We start from the raw sequence: 25022 nt of genomic DNA on the forward strand, positions 1-25022 counted from the left end.
GGCTGGACGCGGGCCGGGCGCGAGGCCTTCTTGCTGGCGAGACGGGACTGCGACCCTCGGCTGCCTTGGGGGCGCGGACAAACGCGCGGGAGCCGGGGTGGGGAGCAGAGATGCAGACTCCGCGTCCCGACGCCTTCCTTTCCCCCAGACGCCGCACCTTCCCCAACAGCCAGGTCTCACCTCTCCACCCCCACCGGTTCTGGGCCCCTCCGCAAGGGTGGCACTTGGAATTGAAGGCGCAGGGGAAGCGCAGCGTACGGTAGGAGGGACCATCACCCTGGTCCGTGGAGTGTCCACACTGGCTGTGGCCTGCGGGGAACAGGGATGAGGGTGCCGGCCTCAATGCCTGGGGTTGGGTGGAGCCGTTTGTGTCCGGGTGGCTCCAGCGGGGTTCCTCCGCGGAGGAGGGCGAGGTCACGGAGCCGAGGTCACGGCAGCGTCTGGGCCGCGCCCGGCATTGCGGGACCTTCTGGGAGAGACTCTCGCCCCAGGCCGCGCTCCTCCTAGGCGGAGGTGTGCTTCTTGGCACCTAGGGAATACCTCCGGACGAAAGCGCGCCCAGGTCGCGGCCCATACCCCGCTCCCTCCCCCGGCCACCATCTCCTGGCTTGGGGCACCGGATTCTGTTCTGGGTTTGCGCAGGTGAGCGCGGGTGTCCTCGGCGACACGTGGGTCAGGCACACGGAATTGCTCTCTGAGCGCAGAACGCGCCTGAGGCCAAGGCTTCTCTCAGGCCCGAGACTCCTCCAGCTTCAGGGCGGGGGCCCCCGGTAGGGCAGGCGGGGTTTCCAGGGGCACCCATCCGTTGCAAAGGGCCTCGGCTGAGAGCCCCATATGCACGACGACTTTCGAGCAGCGGACACTTGCTGTGCGCTGCCTTCCGATGCTCATGCGACTCGTTATCTGCTTCTGAACCGATGCCTCTCCCCTGCCCCCAGGGTGACCCTCGACTCTGTCTCCTGTGTGACTGCGCGCGAGCGGGGCTGGCGCAGACCGGGTTCTCTGGCCACACGGGGTCGCACCTCACTTGCCCGCGCCTGGCTGACTTCCACACACACACACACACCTTTATTGCTCAACTATTGTTTGCAAGGCGCTGGGGGTGGGGACACAAATACGAATCTCACGCGGGGTGATGTGGCCGCGCAGAAAAGGCATGGAGCAGCAGGACGCGTGCACGCATCCCCTACCGGTTGGTTCCGGCAAGTTGGGGAGAGGGCCCGGGGGTCCTCAGGGCGCAGACTCTGGGCTGGGCACTAGGACGTAAGAGGAGGATGCAGGCGGGTCTCGGTTCTCAAAACGAAAGGTCGGGAGCGGGGTCGGGGTCTGCGCGATCTGGAGGGCTGAGAAGGTTTTGGCGGGGCCTGGCTGGGGCCACTCACGGGGCAAGGAGACCAGGTGTCCCAAGTGGACGAACGGACATGGCGCGCGTGAGGAGGTGGGTAGCCAGGTCCGCTGAGCAGCGCGACGCCGGTGGTGGTTCCACGTTACCGAGGGCGGGCTGCGGCGGGGCGGGGGTAAAGCCTCCGGCGCGGTCCAAGCGCAGAGGCGCGCGAGCGATGAACCCGCCCGTGAGTGCCATCCGCGCGCTCTTCCTGCGGAGTAAGCTTTAAATTCGTTCTCCCCTGACCTGTGCGGCACCCGAGCTCAAGACGGGGGAGGGAGCTCGCAGCAGGTGGGTTGCCCAATTTAGCCAAAAAACAAAGAAAAACGAATATTTATTTATATACCATGTATAAAATATATGTACACGTTATAAAATGTATTATAAAATATATGTACATACACCATTATGTTTACATACAAACTCATGTTGCTAGGTAAGTATATTTACACATAAACCTATTTACATACAAGTATAAATCCATGACATCAATACAAATACAGACACACAGGAGGCCCAGTTAAATTTGCATTTAAGATAAGCGGGTAAGTTTTTAGCATAAGTATGTACCCTGCAGTATGTAGAAATATACCCCGGCGTGCCAAATAAATGTATACAAGTGGACACGTTGGTCAAGCAGTAGTTCGCCGTCATCAGAACTGTCTGGACACTGATGGTAACCACTCTGAGCACCTCTTGTAATTGCAGAAGTCAAACGTGGCTTGTACTCATCTTCTGTTATTGGTATATATCGAGTGTTACAATTTTAATAGTTGTTTCCTTGTGTATATATATATATATATTTTGGAACCCTCTGTACTTTATACTAAAAAATGATTTGTTGTTTATCTGAAATTCAAATTTAAGTGCCCGTCCTGCATTTTATCTGATAAGTGTGGCTGGAGGGGCCTTGAGAACACCCGCCCTCCACAACACCCGCCCTCCACGCACCACGAAAATCCCGGGTCTCAAGAAGCCCGGCGTCTCCGCGAAAGCGAACTACAAGTTCCACAATGCTGCGCGGGCGCCCGGGGTCCTGATAGGCCGCGGTCTGCTTCCCGCCTGCCGTCACTTCCGGGCTTGGGGCTGGCGGTTGCGGCGGACGCGCGTAGCAACTCCGGCTCGGGATCCCGTGCAGGTGCCGAGTGCGTGGTCCCGCGTGGTGGGCGGTGGCCGCTATGAACTTCTCCGAGGTGTTCAAGCTCTCCAGTCAGCTGTGCAAGTTCTCCCCGGACGGCAAGTACCTGGTGAGCGGCCGCGGGGCCTGGGTCGAGGGCGGGCCCTCCGCAGGCGACGCGTATCTGCCCCGGGAGGCGGGGACCTCCGAACTGGGGAGCGGGCGGCCGCAGGGCCCGGGGTGGAGGCAGCTCGGACGTCCGAAGGCGCGGGGCCGGTGCAGGTGTTCTAGCCAGGGGGGCCGGCAGCTGACCTGGGCACAGGACCTGGATAGGTGCCTTGGGTATGTGCAGCAGACAGGTGAGCGGGGCCGTGGTCCAGGGCAGGCGACCGGGCAAGTGCTGTGGACATGGTACCCGAGGCGGGGAACTCAGGCAGATGCTGCAGGCAAGGGACCGGGGCAGGTGCCACAGACAGGTGATCTGAGCACAGGATCTGGGCAGGTGCCAGCCTCCCTGCACCTGGGTTCCCGTTTGTTGACAGCAGATAAAAAACAGTGCTGTCTGTACACATTTGAAGTCACGGGAGACATCATCCTTCCTTTTGTCACACGAAGGCGAGTATGGCGTTCCGCTGGCTGTAAGCCGGTGTAGTGGTGCCACTCGGTTTTGTCGTCTTTTGCATTGCTCTCCGCAGGTCTGTGCCTCGTGCCAAATGAATGGTTTAAATAACTAGCATTCTGTGTTTAGAGGAGAGCTATCCGCACTGCTGGGATTGGAGCTGTTAGTTCCACGGGTGGCAGAATGGTGCTAAAATCACTGAGTGTCTTGTACACGATACTTACGTTTTGAAATATACCAATATGACCAGCACATATCCTCAGAATCTTGGGGTGGAGGTGGGGGTCAGGTGGTCATGGGCATTGGAAAGCCATTAAGAACGAAAACCATGTGTGATAAAAAGTGTACTTAGTATCATTTATCCTCTATTAACTGATACTTCATGGTATCACCGTGAATATGAATAGGAATAATGGCTCAACCTGTCTACAGGTGACAAAACCAGGAGAGGACGCGGGTAGTTCACAGAACAGCTTTGTCCCTGTGCTGCTTCCTGCTCCCGTTTACTTTTTAACATATAATTAAGAAAGGAGTAGAAAACGACTCAAGTAGACGTTTAAAATAATACTGTATACTGCAATATAACAGTTTGAACACCTAGTTTATGTATTCCAATTTATCTTATTAGCTCATCTCTATTTTATTTTACTTTATTTTTTAAAAAATTTTATTAGGGCGTGTTGAGGAACAGTGTTTTCCCAGGACCCATCAGCTCCATGTCAAGTCGTTTTCAATCTAGTTGGCGGTGGGGCACAGCTCACTGGCCCATGTGGGAATCGAAGCAGCGACCTTGGTGTTATGAGCACGGTGCTCTAACCACCTGAGCCAACCGGCCGCCCAGCTCATCTCATTTTTAGCGTGGACAATGCACTTGATGTTAAACATGGAACCACCAAGACAGAAAGGAGAGAAAGGAGAAAAGGAAGCAGGATTCCTGAACGTGGGGGGTGATGCCGTTTGGAAAACTCCCTCCCTTCGGAGTATAGAACTCAAGCTTTCTTTTCCATTTTTAGGCTTCCTGTGTCCAGTACCGGTTAGTGGTCCGGGATGTGGACACCCTTCAGATCCTGCAGCTGTACACGTGCCTCGACCAGATCCAGCACGTGGAATGGTCGGCCGACTCCTGCTTCATCCTGTGTGCCATGTACAAACGGGGATTGGTGCAGGTACGTGCCTGGTGTGGGGACAGGGCTCTCTTCCCTGCCCTTCTGGTGTGGAAAACAGGCCGTGCCGCTCAAAGCCAGCTTCCTTTTAAAATTATAAAAGTCCTTTCATCGTTCGAGTACTTTGAAAATGAGAAAACACTTAAATATTCTTAATCTGCAACCAAAGATAGAATTCAGTAACAGGAAGTGTTTACAGACCTTGGTCCAGCAGCTTGGGCATGGTACATTTTGGGAAGTGCTTAGACGTAGCACTTTGTTTCAGACCTAGAGTTTGACTTAAATGAGGCCTTAGGGATGGCAAAGGGAATAAACCTTTTGAAAGGACCACAGAATGAAGTCACCAAGAAGTGTGGCTGACGTTTGTGGTGCAGTCTGGCACCAGTCCAGATCGTGACAGAGCTTTGTAAAGGTATCCTGTTGGTGGCCAGTTGTTTAAGCTTGATTCCTGCCCTGATTAGTTTGTGACCCTGCGTTTCTGTCTTTATGGATCTAGGTGTGGTCTTTGGAACAGCCAGAATGGCACTGCAAGATAGACGAGGGGTCGGCAGGCCTGGTGGCTTCCTGCTGGAGCCCAGACGGGCGCCATGTTCTCAACACGACTGAGTTTCACGTGAGTGAGCCCTCAGCACACTTTATTACCCCAGGGAGGTGCCCCCCAACTCCTGAGATGGGTCGGGAGCAGAAAAGGGGGTGATTTGTGGAGAAGCGTTTATATCTGCAGTCGTCAGCGTGAGAACTGCAACTACCACGTTTCCCCAGAAATAAGACCGGGTCTTCTATTAATTTTTGCTCCAAAAGATGCATTAAGGCTTATGTTCAGGTGATATCATCTTGAAAATCATGCTAGGGCTTATTTTCTGGTTAGGGCTTATTTTCGGGGAAACACAGTAGGGCTGTTCTATAATCCTTTTGTCCGGTTTTAAAGGAAAATAAACCCGATTCTTTTTTTATTTTAAATTACGTTTTTAAGGACTTAAACAGTTGCTGTAATTCAGCAGTAGAAAACGTACTTCAATACGAATGGTTAAGACGTCTGACCTGGGCTGGCAGTAACTGCGTCATGCGTTTGTTCCCCAAACCCTGGCGCCCACGCAGTAGTGCCGGGCTCTGTGTGGAGCCCTGGGCCCCAGGGGATCGGGGGAAATCTGATACGGAATCTGCGATGGCTCGGGTGGTCTGAGCACATCTCCTAAGTTCCCCAGTTAGGGACCCTGGCATGTGTAGGTGTTTAGGTGGAAGGTCTTTGGTGTCAGCAGTGTGTTTTTGTAAATGTACAGAAATGCCCAGTCTCGTTCATGTGCTTTGGAGGTGGCATTCTGACCCAGCGCTTGGGCCGAAGCCCACAGTGCTGTCCGCGGGGTGTGTGGTAGCCTTAATTCCAGGCTCCGCCAGGCGCAGACTCCAGAGGTGACAGCCTGTGCGTGGGCCCGAGGCGCACTTACTCCCAGCAGTGAGAATGCAAGGATGTTTGTCACTCAGCATTTTCACGGTGGCGCCATCTGGCATAAATTCCGTCCAACTGGGAGCGAGGGCTCAGCTCACTGCTTCCGGGAGCCCTGTGGCTTCCCGTGTTTTGTGTTTCCGTCTTCAGGCGTCCTGGCGACCTGGTGCCTACTGATGGAGGCTGTGGGAGAGCGAGGCAGGCGGCGGGCGGCCCCTTGGCTTCTGTGCCCTGGACACGCTGGGGTGTCGGGCTCACAGCGCCAGGGTTTCAGACACGCTCACTGGAGCTTCTGTGTAGCCTCCTCCAATGGTCTTTGTACTTACCGTTATTTGGGCCAAAACGCAGCCTCCCACCAGGCACATGGCACTGGACCCCTGCCTGCTGTGGGGTACAGTGAGGAGAAATCGTTTCCTTCAGACAGGGCAGCGCGCAGTGAGCCGTGGAGGGAGGCCTGAGGACAGGATGCCACATGCTGAGAGCCTCTGCCCCCCACCACAGCCCCCAGGAACGCCCGCATTTCCTGTTAATTGCGTCCTCTCTTTTCTTGAGGGTCTCGTGTGTGAGTTTCTCTGTCTGTGTATCTGTGTGAGTGTGTGTGTGTGTGTGTGTGTGTAGACACTCCTGTTGGTTTGCATCTGTTTCCAGTTTATTCACACGCATTTGTACTCTGTTGCTCTTGAGGTTCATCCATGTTGCCGGTATGTCTGGTTCTTGCGTTCCTTGTGGGAAAAATCACACCCAGTTTCCTGAGCCATTCAGCCTTTCTTTGCTGGGCTTCTGAGTTGTTACAAGCTGTGCTGCTGCTGCTGCTGGGAATGTTTTGTTCGTGTCCCTGGTGATCCTCTGGAGACGGTCTCTCCAGGATGTAACCTGGGGGTTGCCTGCTTTTAGGAGATGGTATCCAGCTGGCCACAGTGTTTGTATCAGGATTTAAAATGATTGCCAGTGCAGTAGCGCTGCGGTGGTATTGCATTTTGGTTTTGATTTTCATTTCTCTAGTTGTTAGTGAGGTGGACTGCTTCCAAAGCTTGTTTTACACACACACACACACACACACACACACGGTTTACATATGTGGCTCAGGTTCATGTAGGGTTTATTGTGGTATTTTTTTCTCTTATGATTTGAATACTTTGTGTCTAAAGAAATCCATACTCAACCCAAGATCAGCGTTTCTTCTGTTTTCGTGCAGAAGTTTGTGGTTTTGGCTACTAAGTTTAGATATGTGATCTCTTTTGAATGTGTATCCTTTTTCCACTTTGCACCTTTGTCAGAAATCAGTTGCCAGTCCGTGTGTGCGTCTGTTTCCGGACTCCGTCTTGTTCCGTTGATCCGTTTGTCTGTCTGTGCCAATACCATGTTCTCCTGATTACGATGCCTTTATAGTAAGTCTGGAGTCCAAAAGCAGCGTGAGTTTTCCAATTTTGTCCTTTCTCAAAGTCATTTTGGCTATTCTTGGTCCTTTGCATTTCCATATCAACTTTAGAATGAATTTGTCAATTTGTTTGTAAAAATCCTGCTGGGATTTTTTTAGTTGAGATTGCATTGAAATTAAAATTTTTCTCAGCAGTGATTTCATGGGATAGCTCTTGCACATGTTTTATAAAATTTATTCCTGAATTTTAAGTTCTGTTGTTCCACTCTTGACCATTTGTGTTGGTGCCGGGGCCCACCCGTCTTGGCTCTGGAGCCCTCACTCAGGTAGATACGTGTAAAGACGCCGGTATTTGATGTCTCAGTAGATTCCCCCACAGCTGTGCCGTGGAGACCGAACAGCCCCGTGGCTTTCCTGCACAAAGAGGTTCCTTGGACAAAAGATCCATTTTACATGTATTCCAGTATGAACACTGATTACTTTGAAATTGTGACCTAAACTGCATTTGTACTTAACTTTGTGTCACTTGAGTAATGTTGTTATGAAGTGATGACCGCCTATGGACAGCACTGGGTTTCCAGTAAGAACGTGAGCCTTGAGCTGGGAGCTGCCTTTCCGAGGGAGAACAGCCTGGAACCACCGACATTAGCTGCGCGCTCGGTCTGCTGCTTGGGTGCCGACACCTGGCTTGGGTGTGGGGTCTCTGGCCATGTGGCTGCATCGTCTGCTTTCTCTCCCCCCGACAGCTGCGGATCACCGTCTGGTCGCTGTGCACGAAGTCTGTGTCTTACATCAAATACCCCAAAGCCTGTCAGCAGGGTGAGTCCGGCCGACCCCCCCCACCCCCCCGGAAGCTGGCTCTGTGTGGCTCTTTGGGGGCTCTCTGACCTTTTCATTGCGGGAAATTTCAGACACAGGCTAAAGTAGCCTCAGCCGTGTATCAGCTCACAGCCGTCTTTTCCTCTGTCCCTCCCCCCACCCCCGAGTATTTTAAAGCATATCCCAGACCTCCTACTGTTCCATCTGTAAATATTTCCACGGATCTCTAGAAGACAGCGATTCCCCTTTTACAACAAATCATAGCGACTAAAGAGCGTCCTGTCTGAGGGACATCCAAGACGAAGGCCCTTGCATGTGGTTCCCTGCGCCTCTGTGAAGGGCTGGGTAGTCACATCCCTCCTAGTGCCTGTCTGTCAGGGGACCCCGCCTCACGCTCGGATTCTGGACTTTAAATCTTCTGATGACTAAATCTGTGATCTCTGTAGAGGGAAATGGTGACCTGTCCCATCTGGACATCCCAGAGGAGGGATAAGTGACAAGTGTCCTCTGAGCCGTCAGGGAGAAGGGGGCAACTCAGACGCATGCCACCTCTGTGACTTAAGTGGCCCGCTGAGAGGTGCTTGGGTGTTCCCTCGAATCCCTAAGTTCCAACGAAGAATCCTGCACTTGATAAGCAGGGAAGCATGACATACTTTGAGTGCTTTTTCTATTTCTTTCTGTTGCTCCCAGCAGGTTGGACGCTGCATTTGATTGAAATGCAGCTATACATTTATTATTTATTTCTATAGTTGGAATACTAGTGTCTCTCCAGATGGCAGGCATATTTCTCGAGTGGAAACGACAGTTATATTATTCAGGTGTCCTTTCGACGCATGAAGTATGAAGTGTGACCTAGGGCTTTTAAGCTGATACAGAACTGGAAAATATAGCTTAACATTCCAACTCGAGTTTATTTCCAAATTCTTATCTTAAATTTACTTCTTCCAAATAATTAAATTCAAAAGTAAAAATAAATGTAGTGACAAGCTGGCTTCCCACGAGCTGGGTATCTTACAATTTATTTTCTAAAAAGAGGGCGCTCCATGAGGTGCTGCATTTTTCCGTAACCGTCTGTGGCTTGTGTGTCGCAGATTCCCTGGCAGGTCAGTCCTGGTGTGAGCGCTCAGGCGCCTCAGCCGGCCAGCTGTGCTCACTGCGTCACCCCCCGCCCCCGTAAACACACTCTTCGTCCAGGAAACTGTCTGCTGGGACTGTGCCCCTTGCTTCTGACCTCTGCTTTCTTTTTGTCATTCCTCCTTGAAAATGACCACTGCAGTGTCTCCTGTTTGGCTCCTTGATTTGGGGCCCTTTCCTCTTCCTGGCAGGAATCTCCTTTTCCAGGGACGGCCGCTACCTGGCCTTGGCCGAGAGGCGGGACTGCAAGGACTACGTGAGCATCTTCGTCTGCAGTGACTGGCAGCTGCTGCGGGTGAGACACTGCTCTCCCAACAGGCTGAGCTGTCGGCCGAGCGGACAGGACAGGGAGTGGGTGCCCTGTGTGCTCTTCTCAGCTCTCAGGGCCCCTTCATGTCGTTTGGGGAAATGTGACTTCCTATCTGCAAAGGGCAAGGTCTGGCGTGTGACTGCAAGTGACACCCACACCGGTAAAGCGTTTCTGAGCCTTGGTGCTGTGTGTGAAGTTACTGTGCCATCGAATGGGAGCCTTCTCCTTTTCTGTTAGTTTAATGGTATTTGCGCATGTGTTGCTTTATCATGAAGGGGCGTGAACTTGAATTTAGCTGGTGAGTGCGTGCACTGGTCAAGAATCCTAGCGGGGCCGAGGGGCCTGGGGTTCAAAGCCCTACCTGGAGGTGCTCAGGGCAGAAGGCAGGGCAGAGACCGGGCTGAGGCAGAGAAGCCTCTGGAATGCCATCAGAGCCCCAGACGCCTCATCAGCCCTGAGTCCGTGGAGAAGAGGGGAAGGGAGACTGTGGCAGGCAGCGCCCGCAGGGCTGGCAAGGGGCCATGAGCTGGCTCCCCACAAGCTGGATTTTAACAGGAAAGACGGACTTGTAGGCATTTGTGCCCATTTCTGTCTGAGGAAACGGAATGCTGGAAGTGTTAAAACGTGTACAACACAGTTACATAGCAGTGTGTTTTCTAGTTGAGCCCGTTCCGCGCTCTTCCCTTCACAGCACTTTGAGGCTGACACCCAGGACCTCGCGGGCATCGAGTGGGCCCCGAACGGCTGTGTGCTGGCCGCGTGGGACACCTGTCTGGAGGTGGGCACCTCCCCATGTTCATCTGATGCTCTGAATGCTGCCGCTACCAACCCGGGTCCCCTTGTTCCACAAGTCTCACCACTCGCTTCTCTGGTCGCCCCCTCACTTCCGGCTCACAGCCCGTCCCCTGGTGTCGGCCGCACTCTTGTCCCTTGTCTCCGCCTATCTGTCTGTCTCACGCACTCTGGGAGGCTGGCTTTTACCTGCTGCAGGTTAGTGTGACCTTAAAGAGTGAGTGGACTGTCTCGCCCGCAGTATAAGATTCTGCTCTACTCCCTGGACGGCCGGCTGTTGTCAGCATACTGTGCTTACGAGTGGTCCCTGGGCATCAAGTCCGTGGCCTGGAGCCCCAGCAGTCAGTTCCTGGCGGTCGGGAGCTATGACGGGAAGGTGGGAAGAGCGCCCGCCCGCAGTGAACCCCGCGGCCCAGCGCATGCGGCCAGTGGTCTCACCGGCGTGGTGCTCCCCTCAGGTGCGCATTCTGAATCACGTGACATGGAAGGTGATCACAGAGTTTGGGCATCCTGCAACCATTAGTGACCCCAAAATAGTAAGTGGAGGTGTTTCTGTTTGAGCAACGTTTGAGGGGTGGGTAGAAATCACGTTCGTTTTCACTTGACCTCATTGGTTGTGCTACAGGAGCTTCCGTCACCATAAACTAGGGACTGCAGCATGTCACGTGGCACACTGCCCCTGGCCTTTGCTCTTCCTGTCTACATTCTCAGGACGGGCAGCAGTGCCCTGGCCCTGCCTCTGCTCCCACCCGATGGCCCATCTCAGGTCTGCTCCTGCTCTCTGCACAGCACCCCGGGTCCCCTGCTGGCCAGTGCTGTGCTCTGGGCCACGGTCGGAAAAGAGCTGACAGACCCCTGCCCTGTGGAGTGTGGGGGCCAAGGCTGGGGGAGCCGGGTGTCTTCCCAGGGCGGGCAGGACGACTGCCTACCAAGGGCTGGCTGAGGCAAGATCTGGGGAGCTGGTGTTTCAGGCAGTGGGAACAGGAAGTGCAAAGGGCCTGAGGTGAGACTGTGTCCATTCGTTCAGCAGGCATGGGGCAGCGGGGACACAGAGAGAAACCTTGGCCTGGCGGGCAGAGCTGAGGACCCAGACAGGAGCCCTGGCCTTGGGGAGTTTGCTCATAGATGTGAGGCCTGAGTAAGAGCTAGGGAAGGTGGTGGGGCTGCACGGACAGCTTGAGGTCAGGTGGCCGAGGTGTTCAAGTGCAGACAGGAGGAGGGAGGGGCCGGCAGGAGGGAGTTGGAGCTGCCGGAGGCCAGTCCAAGGCAGCTGACCTCAGGCCTCCAAGGACTTAATTCCTGGGGCATCGGTTGCCTGCCTGTGACCTGCGACCCAGCCTGGGCTGCTTGCCCTTTGCCTGTGAAGCCTCAGGTCACAGATGCCCCTTGTTCCCTGGGTCTGTCACTTATCACCACTGAGATGCTTACCTTTACTCACTGGCCGTGACCAGCTATGGCAGATAAGACGTGCTGTCGCCTCCATTCTTTACGGGCTGGCAGGTGGAACCCACATTGTGAACCCATGAGTAGCGGTGTCCCTGTGTCCCCCTACCCTTCTGTGTTTGGGTCAGACGTCACTGGCACTGAGTGCTGCCACCGCCCCTGCCTGCCCCCCATCCTGTCTTCCAGGTGGTGTACAAGGAAGCCGAGAAGAGCCTGCAGCGGGCGCTGGGCCGCCCTGCCTGCCCCCCACCCAGGGCCGCTGAGAGCAAATGTGAGCAGTGGGAGGGGCTTGTTCCCTTTTCTTTTTTTGTGAGAAAGAGGCCCAGGTAGATTTCAGATGCCCTTCGTTTTCTTAAAAACACATTTTCCCCTTCCCTGTGATGCCTCGTGGCCTGTCTACACTGTGAATCAGACCACCTGGGCATGGCTTTTGTTGATCGGATATAAATTCTGGAAATCCAAATTTGGCAGCTGGCGCTCTGGGGGCCATATTTTAAGGATAAAAAATGTTTTTGGATGAGTGACAGCCGGGGTCAGGTGGTCAGTGGGAAAGGGCTAGGCCTGGGGCAGCAGAGCCTATTCTGGGCCTTGGCCATGTGGCCAGTCCCTTGTGCCTTGGTGTTATCTGTGAAATGGGCATCAGATAAGCTTTAAGTGGAGAGGGTGCTGGGACAGCTACCAGGCCCAGAACACGGCCCATCACGGGCTCTGAATGCTCACAGGCTTTGGACGTGGCCCTGAATCTGTGAGCACACTTACCTGCACGACCTTTATCATCCGTCTGCAACCTCACACTTCTGGTTTGCTGATGCTTTTTCTTGCTTTTAAGGCTATGTTTTAGAGCAGTTTTAGATTAACAACAAAATTGAGGGGAAGGCAGAGATTTCCCATAGGGCCTCTGAACTCCATTTGCATAGCCTCCCCCACTGTCAGCTTCCCCACCAGAGTGGGACATTTGTCACAGTGGGTGAACCTGTATTGACATGTGTCTATTAATACCACACAGCGTATTTTCACTTCCCTAAAAATTTCTCTGCGCTCTACACGCTTTTTCTATCTCTGAAAAGTCTAAGGATAGAATATTGAAGGTGAGACTGAAACAGCTTGTAAACTAAGATGCAGGGAGCCCAGGAGGCGGGTAGGGGGCCTGGAGCTCAAGGCTGGGGGGAGCGGCCTCCCCTCTGCCTTCGGGCACCACACCAGAGCCCTTATTTCCACAGAGTTTTGTCCCGATGCTTTCAAGGTCACGTCCTCATCTCCGGGGTCTGAAGTGAGAGGGCGTGGTGAGAGGGCGCGGTCAGTGGCCGCTCTGCGGTACGGGCGGGGCCCGATGCCACCGCAGCTTCAGGTGCTGTGCTGAGCCAACCGTGTCAGGCCTCCTTTCTTGTTGTAGATGAGATCGCCTCGGTGCCAGTGTCCTTACAGACTGTGAAACCCGCTACCGACAGAGCCAACCCGAGAGTCGGCGTGGGGGCACTGGCCTTCAGTTCGGACAACTACTTCTTGGCCACACGGAATGGTCAGTGCAGTAGCCCCACATCATTGTCCACTCCGTTTCCTCCAGTGCCCGCCACACAAACGGCTCCTGCCTGTGGTGTCCCCCATCTTTCTGCGGAACCGGCTCTTCTGCCCACAGAAGCTTCCAGGGCGCGGGGCTTCGTCAGCCACTCTGCCCAGTGCCCCCTCCTCTCCGTTCACTCCTTCCTGTTTGGGAAGGACCAGGATCCAGGCCCTACTACAGCCGTGACCTCTTCATATAAAAAGGGTTTTTACATTTTTAAAGGGTTTAAAAAAGCCCCAAAACATGCCCATGTGGCTGAGAAGCCTGAGGGGTCCATGGGCCCCAGTACAGACCTGGGAGCACTGAGGTCATCCCCGGGGTCCAGTGCCCCGCAGTCCTGCCTTAGTGACCGTCGTCAGGTGTCAGTATCAGAGCTGGGGGCTGGGGGTTGACCTGTGTGCCTGTCCACATCTTCCGTCCTCAGACAACGTCCCGAACGCCGTCTGGATCTGGGACATACAGAAGCTGAGACTGTTTGCGGTGCTCGAGCAACTGTCCCCCGTGCGTGCCTTCCAGTGGGACCCACAGCAGCCCCGCCTGGCCATCTGCACAGGAGGCAGCAAGGTGTACGTGTGGTCGCCGGCGGGCTGCGTGTCGGTGCAGGTGCCCGGGGAAGGTGAGCACAGGGCCCTGGGCAGACACTGCTTCCCTGGGCCACTGTTGGGACAGTGGTGCTTGTCCCAGAAACCTCAAGGGCCACGTGCCAGGGCCGTGGCTCTAAGCTCTAGGGTAGGAAGAGGGCCACCGACTTGAGGCGGCTTTTGGACTCTAGCTGGGTCACCTGTCCTGTCCGCGCAGCCCAGGGGCCCTGTCCTGTCCTGCTCTGACCCTCTGGCCACCTGTCTCTTTCCAGGTGACTTTCAGGTGCTTTCTCTGTGCTGGCATTTAAATGGGGACTCACTGGCCCTCCTCAGCAAGGACCACTTCTGCCTGTGTTTCCTGGAGACAGAGGCGGGAGTTCACACAGCCTTCCGACAGCCGGACCACTGCACGTAGGATGTGTGTCAGCCACCCGTGTGCGCGGAAGGATACTCGGCATGTGTCCGCTGTGGGGAAGGAAAGGGCTTCTGGGGGCAGCTCCCACCACAGCGGTCTAAATGCCATGACTGATTTGTCCAGAGCAATGCCTTTTTGTAAATATGTATGGTATACTGTAATTTTTATTATTTAAAATAAATATTTACTAATTTATAGAACGGCTGATGCTGTCTTGGAAGGTCTGGGTCACAGGAAGGTTTTCTAGGTTAGCTGTAAGGTTTGGTTCACTGTCTTAGGAAAGTAACTGAGCCCCCAGCAGCCAGTCCCCTCGATACCTGCTCTCGCTATGAGCTCCCATTCTGTCACTGACGGTGGGTCTCACGTGGTCTGTTCTGGAGTGTGGGGAGGGGAGCCCCCAGTACCGCGAGGGTAGTGCCACAAAGGTCATCCCACGCTGCTGAGTGGGCTCCACAGGGCATTTCCACATGGCCACCACCCAGAACGAACAAGTCTGCGGGCTCTGGATTCAGGAGCTTCTGCCAGGCAGCCCGATGAGTCAGGTCCCACACTGGGATCCGTCCTGGTTAAAGCTACACTGCGTACCACTCACTCCCTGTTGTCCCCCAGAGAGCTGCGGTACGGAGCCCCAGCAGAGCCCTCTGGCAGCGGGATGGGCTCTCAAAGCGAGTGGAGAAGACAGGAAGCTTTAAAATGCACTCCTGTAAGAGGTAACTCTCCTGGCTGTTGCATCCATTTTATTAACTTCAAATAAGGACCACCACCCATTCGATTCTGTCTTTACTGCGAGACCAAAAGTCAAGTCTCAGGAGCAGGCACAGTTCTGAGGCGGCCTTCCAACTCGGACAGGCTACTGCGTTCAGGACATGGGTTAGGGGTCACATCCATGCCAAGGACAGCTACACCAGGGCCAAGAGTGAAGGTGGAACCTGCGAGCCAGCACTTGGAGCTGATCGGTAAGTGCTTCCGGTCACAGGGCAAGCTGGATGGGGCAGGGTGGCAGAGAGGTCCTCACGGTGACATGCTCCACGGACACACGGAGGCCCGGGCATGGTCTGGGTAAGACCCTGAAGAAGTCTGTGCCCGCGTGGGAGCTGCTTTATGAGGACCTAAGGTGGCGCCTTTAAAGTGCATCTTTAAAAGTGAACAAAGCAATTCCCTTTAAAATACGAAGGTGACAGTACAAACTTAAATACACAGTTGTCAAAACTGTGCAAAGAACTATTAGGGTGATTTTCTCCAACTAATTGCTCTAAAATGATTTCTTGCAAACCTTGGGCCTGAGGAAGATGCCACAAGTACTAATATAGGTTAATTTTAGAAAAAGTGGGACTTCAGATCACTTACTACTTATTTACACAAAAGCAACTGTCCCTTCAGGAGCTGACAAGGCAGACCGTCTCCTGCTTAGTTCAGCAGGCTGCTGGCTTCTTTCGTATCCAGCTTTAAAAAAAGTCATTACATTTCCAAATACAAAACTAGACACCAAGTGTAAACTTATTTGCAACTACGGGCACTGGGTGTGCAGCGCCTCCCTGGAGCACCGGCCCACACCACCGGGCACAGGCAGGCCGTCCTCGTGGAATCACGTTTATGAACATGCTGAGGGCGGGGTGGGGCGGTCGGAGAAGCCGAATGGAAACCGAGGTTCCAGAAGCTGGCACAGCAGCCAGCAGGGACAGCCAGGTCCGTTTTGCTTTTGCCTGTAGCTCTTATTACCAGACGTCTACATCCACCTAGAACATACAATTCATTTGACTATCCTAATGCACTCAGACCCCTAATGGGAAATAGTCCCAACCCTGGCCACGTGCTGGCCCAAGTCCCCACGTCGTCTGGCTCTCCCCGGAGGCCCCGAGTGCAGCGCCTAGAAGCCTATCTTGCCTCTGGTCATGGAGTAGCCCAGTTTGGCCTCATTGTTGATGAAGGACATCAGCCCCACGTAGGTCTCGATGATGAGGGGCTGCTCCAAGACCAGCACGCCGCTGGCCTGTCCTGGCAAAGGATTCTCTTTCTGGGCTTTTTTGACAGCTTGGATTAGCAGAGCTTTGAAGCTTTCCAACTTTAAAGAGAGAGAGAAAACATGGAGCTGATCAGAGTGACCCATGAAAGGAAAACCCCTCCCCATGCCACCCGGTCAGTGCCAGCCCCTCGTCCCCATCTGTGAGGAGGAGCCTTTCCAGCCACATCCTGGTGGCCCCTCAGCTCACCCCAATACGGCTCCCTGGGAGCGCCAGACCTCACCTGTGCTCGCCTGTGCAGCCCACACCCAGTACTCACGGAGCCTTGCTCTCCCCAGGTCTGAGTGGCAAACTTTCGCTATGGCAAACTACCTAAACTTGACCACACAGCCCCCCGCCCCCCGTCCCCCAGGCCAGGAAGCAGGCCAAGCGGCACAGCTGCCTAATGGGGGACTCGCCGCTGGGCCCAGACTCTGCTCTCACACTCTCCCCAAAGTGCTTCTGGGCCCTTGTTCAAGACAATGATTATGGCCACGTGCCACGTGCTAAAGCTACGCTGACCAGCAGCCACCAGCCACGTGGGGCTAATCAAATGTAAGCTAACTGAAATTATTAAAATGTAAGTTTACTCCCTATTTTACCAGCCACGCTTCAAATGCTCGGCAGCCACATGTGGCCACCATACTGGGTGCTGCTGCTATCACGGTCTGTCTTACTTGGCACAGAGACGCCGTTTTCTCATCCATGCCGGCCATCGGGTGCTCGATGAACGTGGTGTAGGGCACATTGGTAGACCAGGGGTTCCATCTGTTTATGAACGAAGGGCGGCTCTGCTTGTCCCACTGAATGCGAATCCCCAAACCTTCTCGCCTGCCGAGTTAGAAGAAATGAAATGACTTCACCTAGCAGGTCACGGTCTCCACAGAGGCCTGGTCAATACGGGTGTGACATTAAAAAGCGATTCCCGACTGTGGGCTTGAGGCGTAATTGCCCCCGGTCACAATGGCTCTGAGTACTTGTAAATAAGAGGAACTGAATCTATTGTTTAAGCTAGACTTACCCTTCACACATTTCTAAAACCTAACAGACAATGGGAATAATGTCTATCCCAGAGGCACTCACTAAACGACTGATGTTTCATAACTGTAAGGCCTTTTCCCTGAAAGCCTTCGCTGATGAACACTTTTAGCTCTCCTTTGCTTCCACTTCCCTATCCCAATCTCGACCTCTGAACTCTAAAATACACCAAGTCAACTGACTCCACTAGTATCTGTTTCTCGTATTTCAGAAAATTCCCCTAAAGCATGAGCATCAGCTCTTGTAAGTTGCCCATGAAACACTTTCAAGTTTACCTAACCTTCAGTGGTATCTGTACCCTGAAGCGCTGTACTACTTTTGTGTGTGTGTGACTAAGCAGAGCGGACCTGACATGACTGGTGTATTCCTTTCCTGGCCAGAGAGAAACTGCTGTTTGGTCCTTATCTGAAGAATAGCCACGTCAAGTCTACTTCAGTGTATCCTGAATTCATTTGACTACAAGCCTAATAGCTGTGTTTCTGGTGCCAGAATTCCTTTTAATGCACTTGGCTACCCAGAAGTCACCAGCTTCTATTCTGAGAAACTCCACTGACTTTGGAGCTGAGGCTTTCCTGTCTCCATATAACGGCAGACACAAGACAACCGAAGGGGCTGGTTTTGGAAGGGATGGTTGCAAGGCCCCGGTGCTGGGCTCTGTGTTGACCGGACTTACTTGTTGAGCGATTTCGGGGGAAACTGGAATTCTCCGTAGGATATGGTGTCCACCGCATTTAAAGGGATCCGGACCACCTGCTCACACTGGAGGCTGACGAAGTCGTACTTGCAGATGAGCAGCGCCTGGTCGGTGATGAGCACCAGCCGCTCCTTCTCGTTGTTCCAGTGGTCAACTCTGTGGGCACCAAGATGAGTCACCTCTGCGCACACGGGCTGGCTGCGGCGGGTGCGTTCGGGTCGCGACCAGGGCCGGGGGTGCCCCCACCCAGGTCGCGGCCCCGCTTACTCGGTCAGCAGCCACACCCCCTGGATGTTGCCGTCCTCCACGGGCCGGACCACCACGCGGATCTCGTCCACTGCCTGCTCGATGCTGCCGGGCTGCGCGCGGTCACAGGGGAGGGGTCACTCTCCGTCCCCCCAGTCCCTGTCCCCGCCCACCGTTCCCGTCCCATGGCCCCCTTCCCGGGCCTGGTCCCGGCCTCACCCGGAACACGAAGTACTCCTTGACACGGGCGCGGCGCGTGGGGTCGTGGATGCTGAGCGGCCACAGCGTCTGTCGCAGCGGCGTGCCCGCCCCCGGACGCCCTCCGCCCGCGCCGCTGCCGCCTGCCCCGACCTCCTCGCCCGCCGCCAGCACCGCCGTGGGGCTCGTGCCCGCTGAGTCCACGGAGTCTCGCAGCTGCAGCATCGCGGCGCCAGCCGCCCACCCGAAGTCCCGACCTGTACTCGACACAAACACCGTCGCCGCCACCGCCCGCCGGGGACTCGGCTCTGCCCGGTCCCCGGACCCGCCCGGGTCCCCGGACCCCCTCCGCCCTGCGGCCTGCGGCCTGCGGCGATTGGCTCCGCCTCGACAGCTCCGCCTTGGGCTCCGCCCACTCCGGCTCTCGCTATTGGCTCTTCGCCAGCTGCCTTCCGCGATTGGTCCCGTCCGACGCCGTTCACAATCGCTCCCGCCCCTCGCCGCGCCGGAAGCGCACGCCGCGCGCACGCCCACTTCCTGTTTACGAGACGGGGAAGGGCGGGGTCGTGGCCGGTTGCCAGGGAGGTGCGGAGGGTCCGCGAGAAGGGGACGTCGGAACCCGGGCGTCCCTTCCCCAGTAAACGGACACTCGCAGCATCAGACGTCGGGAAGGAACCCCAGCCTCCCACCCCGGGAGATCATCCCCTGGGCACGGCCCCTTGCTGGGCGCGCCGCGGGGGCGCGTGGCGTCCGCATTGCGTGGCCAGGGCAGCGCGGGCTTCCCAGCCCCGGGCCCACCGCTGACGTGCATCGAGTCCTCATTGCGCCGAGGAAGCAGCGCACCCCGGACCCCTGTCTCAAGGAAGGGGACACCGAGGCACGGGGCCAGGTCACTTGCCAAAGTGACTCCGTTAAGGGTCAAAACAGGATTCCTTCCCGGCAGGTGTGCGGAGCCCTGCTCTTGTTCTAGAATAGCAGCTGTTCTCCGGGAATGATGCCGCCCGGAGCTAGTGCCGCCTGGGGGTCTGCCAGCCATGCCAGGGGCCTCACGTGCGGGCCTTGGCCTCTGCAGGCCCAGGCCACCTCGTTGCCGGCCGCTGCACCAGCCCGAGGGCTGCGCACACACCGCGGTTTTCAGCCCCTCCCCATTGTGAGCGCCTGATCCTCGCCCAGTTGGTCACTAACTCTGCCTCTGCTCCGGCCACCCCTCCCCCTCCCCCCACCAAAAAGAAACGCCTTCTGGCCTCAGGGCTACTGTGTCCATCCGCCAACACCCAGAGGCATCAGCATTCAGCACCACTCACTGCTTGGTTCTTTGCTGGTTCATAGACTAAACCGCTCTGTGCTGGGTCACTGCTGTGTGAGTGTGTGTCCCATATCTTACCGTGTGCCGGGTCACTCTGGCGTGTGCGTGCTGTCTGTGCGACCTGTTTGTTGGGAAAGTTCAGTGGAACCAGTCCCTTGCATATGGTGGGCACTTTGGGGTTTATAACACTTGCATAGCTCTTTAAACTTCACAACCGCCCAAGGACACAAACATACTATTGTGTACTTGCTGCGGTGGAAGAAACAGGTTTGGAGAGTTCTGGTGACATGCCCGAGGCCACACGGCTGGCACAGGCCCTCGGTTTCTGCACAAGTCAAGGGCCGGCCCAGCCGGCTGCTCCTAGAGCCTTTCTCCAGGAGGGTGCTGTTGCCCCACACACAGCAGGTCTGGGACAGACACTCATTAGTCTATCTGGGTGTCAACATCGACAGAAACAGGCGCTGAAATAGCACAGATACTGAAATATCTTTGGTACTTTGCTTCCTAGGAAAAAAACGGCTTTAAAGAGTGCTCAGTGAGTATAGGTAGCCAAGTGCATTGAGCCCCTCTGGCCTGTAGTGCGGGCTGGGGACAGCTGCCGCCCCTTCTGTGGACCGGAGAGCCCCTCTTCTCTGGGAACCAGTGCCCGTGGCTGAGTCTGCTCCGACCAGTTCCTGTGGGGTGGGCCTGAGTTGAGCCCCTGACCCGATGGGGCTAAGGATACCTGCTGACCCTCTTTCTGAGTCTCCCTTCACTAGGAAGGGGTCTGAGCAGAACCAGGGGCCCGTCAATGATGGCAGCTGAGCATGTGCCCCAGGGAGACCGACCACCTGGGCTCCTCCACTCTGTCTACATGGACTTGGACACAGGCTCTCTGTGCCCCAGTTTACTCTTCCGGTGAGTGGAGATAATAGTTGCCACTTCCAACAGGTGCTGGGAGAATTATATGAGTTAATTCCTGGAACGTGGTCAGCACCCTGCCGGGCCCAAGTTAAGAGCCATCTCAGTGTCAACTGCTATTTAAACTGTTCATTAGCCTGTGCTAAGTGCCAGAAATGTGGCAAATACTGCCCTTGCTCCCAATACACGCACATGGCCGGCAGTATGACCCCATTTTACTGAGGAGAAAACATTTGAGAGGCTCTCACTTTGCAAAGGTCACATGTCAGCAAAGACCTAGGACCTTCCGAAGGAGACCTGTCCTCCGACGCCCCACCCGCTCCTGGGGTGGGGGCAGGCAGAGGAGAACCCCATCCTTTGGGGACACCCTCCTGCTCGTGTCCACTTTCACTAGTGCCCCATATCTGTGCACACGCTCAGACGTGAGGATAGGGAGAAGCGGTGTTTCCTTGGACAGCAGGACTTCTGCGGACCCTGGTCAGAGCTGTCTCAGTGGGGTGGAGGGCGGGAGGCCAGACGGGGAGACAGTTCAGGGGACCACGCTGAAGGTGGGAAGGAGCAGAGTGAGAGGCAATGGTCCATCACGGAGGACTGCGGGAGGGCATTCCGGGAGGTGGCAGCAGTGTTGGGTCATTTTCAAAGGACTGCGAGCCCTCGAGGGCCCACTGACTCTGGTCTGAGCTCGGCTTGTCCCCACGTAGCTGTGGTTCACTTTGACTGTGTTACTTAACCTTACTGCTTCCCTTTCCTCAGCTGGAAAGCAGGCGTGAAGGCCAAGCTCACAGGTTGGCGTGAGGCTTAAATGAACCACGTACGTACAGAGCAGAGAGGACCCGCCGGGGCCAGCTGCCAAGCAGCATGTGTGGCCCTGCACAGCCTGGGTCCTTGAGGCACTCTGTGAGCATCTGTGGAGTGGATGACAAGAATGAGATTGGCGATACAGGAGGACAAGCGCCCGACGGATGGTCCCAGACCCTGGCAGCAGCCGAGGGACCTAGAGCTACAGCCCAGGGGTCGGGTTAGCTCAGGGCAGGAGGCCAGCCATGCTCTGCTCGGGGACAGGATGGAGACAGGTGAAGCTGGGTGTGTGTGGGGGGACGCGATGGGTGGAGGCACTGAGGCGTTCTCAGGACGTCTGTTTTCTTCTTTGGGGCCCTGGGGGTCTGGAGCCAGGAGGTGTGGTAAAGATGGATGGTTTGTAATAGCAGCGATGAGCAGGGGGGCTGATTAGGGCTGGGCGTGGAGATCCCTGAGCAGCTGGGGACCCTGGGAGGTTTGCGATGGAGTCTTCCACACAGAAGCTGGTAGGAATGGACTGGGCCACACTGGGGGTTTGCTGGGTGGCTGTGGCCGAAGACAACAGAGAAAGGAGAGGCTGAGATCCTGTGACGGAGTATTTACCAAGAACTTGAGAGCCAAGGATTTCACCCCACTCGTGAGGTAACAGACTAACCTGCCACCATTTCAGGTACACTGGCAGAAGACGTGAGACAGGTCAGAGACAAAAGACTGTTATTCACGGGAAAAGCAGTGGCCACAGTGTCAACACGGTATGCCGGTTCCCTGAGCCCCAGTTCCCACAGGGGTGACGCCGGTGCTCCTGGATGGAGGCTGCACACAGTAGTACCTTACAGGAGAAGAAGCAGGGCCTGTGAGCAAGTTTGGTCCTCGTCCCAGAGGGAGGTTACTTCGCCTTCGAGGTTGTTCTCTGCAAACACGATCCTGTGTGATGGCCCAGGGAGGAGTGGTCAGAGCCTGGCACACCCAGCGTGACGTGTGGGAGTGTCTCCTAACGTTGTCAACGTCGTGGCGCTCGAGTCCAGGTTTCCGGTCTGGCTGGAGACGGCAGCCGATTTGACAGGGACCAGTGACTCTCAGAGTACGGAGGGATGAAGAGCAGAGGCCTGGGCGAATGGATGGAGGGCAAGAAAGACCTGGACTTCTGGAAACTTTGGTCTGTGAGTGGGCTGCTGGAATTGGACATGTCACAGAGCGAGACAGAACATTCTGGAATCCCCAGTGAACAGGATGAAGCACTCTGGGCAAGCAGGGGCACAGGACTGTTAGATGGATGGGGCCAGGATGTTGGCAGGAGTAGGCATGACGGTGAGGATGCCACCCCAGGCGCCTGCGCCTTCAGTGGATGTGGGTGTAACCTGCAGGTCCACAAATGCAACGTATGACAAGGGAGATGATTGGGTGTGTATTAGGTGATCAGTAGCGCTGGATGTGTATTCATTTCCTGGGGCAGCCACACCAAAGCTTCATAAACTCGTGGGTCTTAAAACAAGGGGAATTTATTGTCTCAGTCTGGAGACCAGAAGTCCAAGACCCAGGTGTCCACAGGGCCACACTCCCTCTGAAACCTGTAGGGGACACTTTCCTCCCTGCTTCCAGCTTCTGGTGTTGCCAGCAACCCTTGGCGTCCCTGGCTTGAGGCCGCATCACCCCAATCTCTGTCTCCATCGTCACATGACTGTTCTCCCTGTGTCTGTGTCTCCTTTTCTAATAAGGACACCAGTCAGGTTGGAGTGGGGCCCCCTTAATACCCTCATCTTAACCTGCAGAGGCCCTACTTCCAAATGAGGCCACACTCATGGGTAATGGGGGTTGGACTTGAGCGTGTCTTTTGGGGGACACAGTTCTCCCATAATAGATGGTACTACATGTGCAAACAGTGAGAAGGTGAGAAGCTGCTCTCCACACTCACACGTTGGTCTTGGGGAAGGGGAGACGGCTGCGATGGTGCCTGTGAGCTGGGTCCCTGCATTGGTGATGCTTCTTTCCCAGGGCTTTGAAAGGCTGTTCCCACTCCCACCGGCAGGTGGCAGAGTTGCCCACACAAGGTCCAGAGTCCAGTACTGGGCTGCACTTCACTTAAGCATGAGATGGTCATTATTTATTGCCTCTTCCTAAGGAAGACTGAGAGGTGTGTATTCTTAGCTTCCAGATGTGGTTTAGCATGTTACGAAATCAATGGGTCCCACCTTTGACATCTGTCTCTGATGGAAGGCGGTCTTGAGGGCACGGCAGGGCCAGGCATATGCCAAACAGGGTTGGACCTCAGGGTTGGACCTCAGAGCTGCCAGGGGTTCAGGGTGCCAGGCACAGCTACCCCGGGTAACGGGCAGCCTGGAGATCACTCCCATTTGCAGGGTCTGTGGGTCCAGCTCACCTCCAAAGAAGCGGCATTCTGGGTCACACCTCTCCTTCCTAAAGGAACCAGGCCACGGACTTGGCTGGTCCCAGGGCTCGGCAGAGGCTGCACAGTGCTTGGCGGCTGTCGAGGGCCCTGGAGACCTGTTAGAAAACTCTCCTGTGGTGTGTGGTAGAGACTGCCCTTGACCTTTGACTTTGGCAGGTCAGAAGTAGGGACAACTTCACAACAGAAGTAGAGGCAACTTCAATGGAGACAGGCCATTCCCAGCAGACAGGGGGACTGTGGCCCCGGGGGTCAGGAGGGCAGGCTTCCACACGTGTCAGCTTTAAGGGCAGGAGCAGGCTGGGGAGACAGGATGTGCCACAACTTTCCCTTGTGCAGTTTCTAAAGGCTGAATCATTTCCAGGGTAACTGTCATCACGTCCTGCACTGCCTGCACTCCGCTGCTCACCTGGCTGGGCTCAGGCACCCCTAGTGCCCCGTCCACACCTCAGGGAGCTGCAGGCAGTGTGATGGTATGACCTGTGGGAAGGTCTGGCTTCCCGGATGTGCTTCCCACAGCAAGCAGGAGCCAGGAGGATGGTGGGGGACATCAGGTTAGGTTTGGGGGCCAGGAAATTTTGGAAAGAACGTTGCCTGGGACTGGGGTGTTGGTTCTGGTTCTGGTCGGCGTAGGAGGCCAAGTGGAACTGGGCCACACATACCACCTTGTTCCCGAGAAGTGCAAGGACCACACTGTGGAAGGTGTCCAGCAAGATGGTTCCATGTGTCCCAGACTCGGCTGTGGGAGGACCCTCTGTCTGCCCACACTGGGGTGAGACAGCCAGGCTAGAGGGGCCTGCTGGCATCCCACCTCCGTGCATGTCCGTCTCCTCTCTAGGCCGGGGCGTCCCCAGGCAGGGGCTGGCAGTGGTCAGCCTTGTCACAGCTTGTATGAGTGTCCTATGGCTGCCATAGGAAATGACCACAGACTGGGTGGCTAAGACAACAGAAATCTATCCTCTTCCAGTCTGGAGACCAGAGGTCTGAGTCAAGGCGCTGGCAGAGTGGTTCCCTCTGAAGGCTGTTCCTGCCTCGCAGCTTCTAGGGGTGGCGGCAATCTCTCCGGCCCCTGGGCTTGCAGCCACATCACGTGGCCTTCTCCTTGTGTCTCTGTGTTTCACAAAGCCCCCTGTCACTAGGTTCAGGGCCCACTCTCAATCCAGGACGATCTCCTCTGGCCATCCTTAACTTTATCACGTCAGCAGAGATCCTTTCTCTAAATCTAGTCACATCACAGGTACCAGGGGTTAGGACTTGGACATGTTTCTGGGGGACACA

The 25022-nt window shown here is 55.5% G+C and overlaps 2 protein-coding genes across 2 annotated transcripts; one reads left to right on the forward strand and one right to left on the reverse strand.

Moving 5' to 3' along the window:
• Nucleotides 1-2439: 2439 nt before the first annotated feature.
• WRAP73 (WD repeat containing, antisense to TP73) lies at nucleotides 2440-14360 on the forward strand. Its single transcript, XM_019757117.2, has 12 exons — nucleotides 2440-2631; nucleotides 4134-4286; nucleotides 4780-4896; nucleotides 7852-7924; nucleotides 9250-9353; nucleotides 10060-10146; nucleotides 10402-10536; nucleotides 10619-10696; nucleotides 11790-11874; nucleotides 12997-13122; nucleotides 13589-13780; nucleotides 14018-14360. Exons 1-12 carry the CDS (start codon nucleotides 2563-2565, stop codon nucleotides 14158-14160), a joined length of 1362 nt encoding a protein of 453 aa, XP_019612676.1. The 5' UTR covers nucleotides 2440-2562; the 3' UTR covers nucleotides 14161-14360.
• Nucleotides 14361-14880: 520 nt separating this feature from the next.
• Nucleotides 14881-18695, reverse strand: TPRG1L (tumor protein p63 regulated 1 like). The gene is made up of 5 exons (XM_074334222.1): nucleotides 18358-18695; nucleotides 18160-18251; nucleotides 17872-18048; nucleotides 16838-16991; nucleotides 14881-16222 (listed from the first exon to the last, which is right to left on the reverse strand). The coding sequence occupies exons 1-5, from the start codon at nucleotides 18559-18561 to the stop codon at nucleotides 16028-16030; spliced, it is 822 nt and encodes a 273-aa protein (XP_074190323.1). The 5' UTR covers nucleotides 18562-18695; the 3' UTR covers nucleotides 14881-16027.
• Between the last annotated feature and the right edge of the window lie 6327 nt (nucleotides 18696-25022).

This window comes from Rhinolophus sinicus, linkage group LG06 (genome assembly GCF_036562045.2).
Source record: "Rhinolophus sinicus isolate RSC01 linkage group LG06, ASM3656204v1, whole genome shotgun sequence".
Lineage (NCBI taxonomy): Eukaryota > Metazoa > Chordata > Mammalia > Chiroptera > Rhinolophidae > Rhinolophus > Rhinolophus sinicus.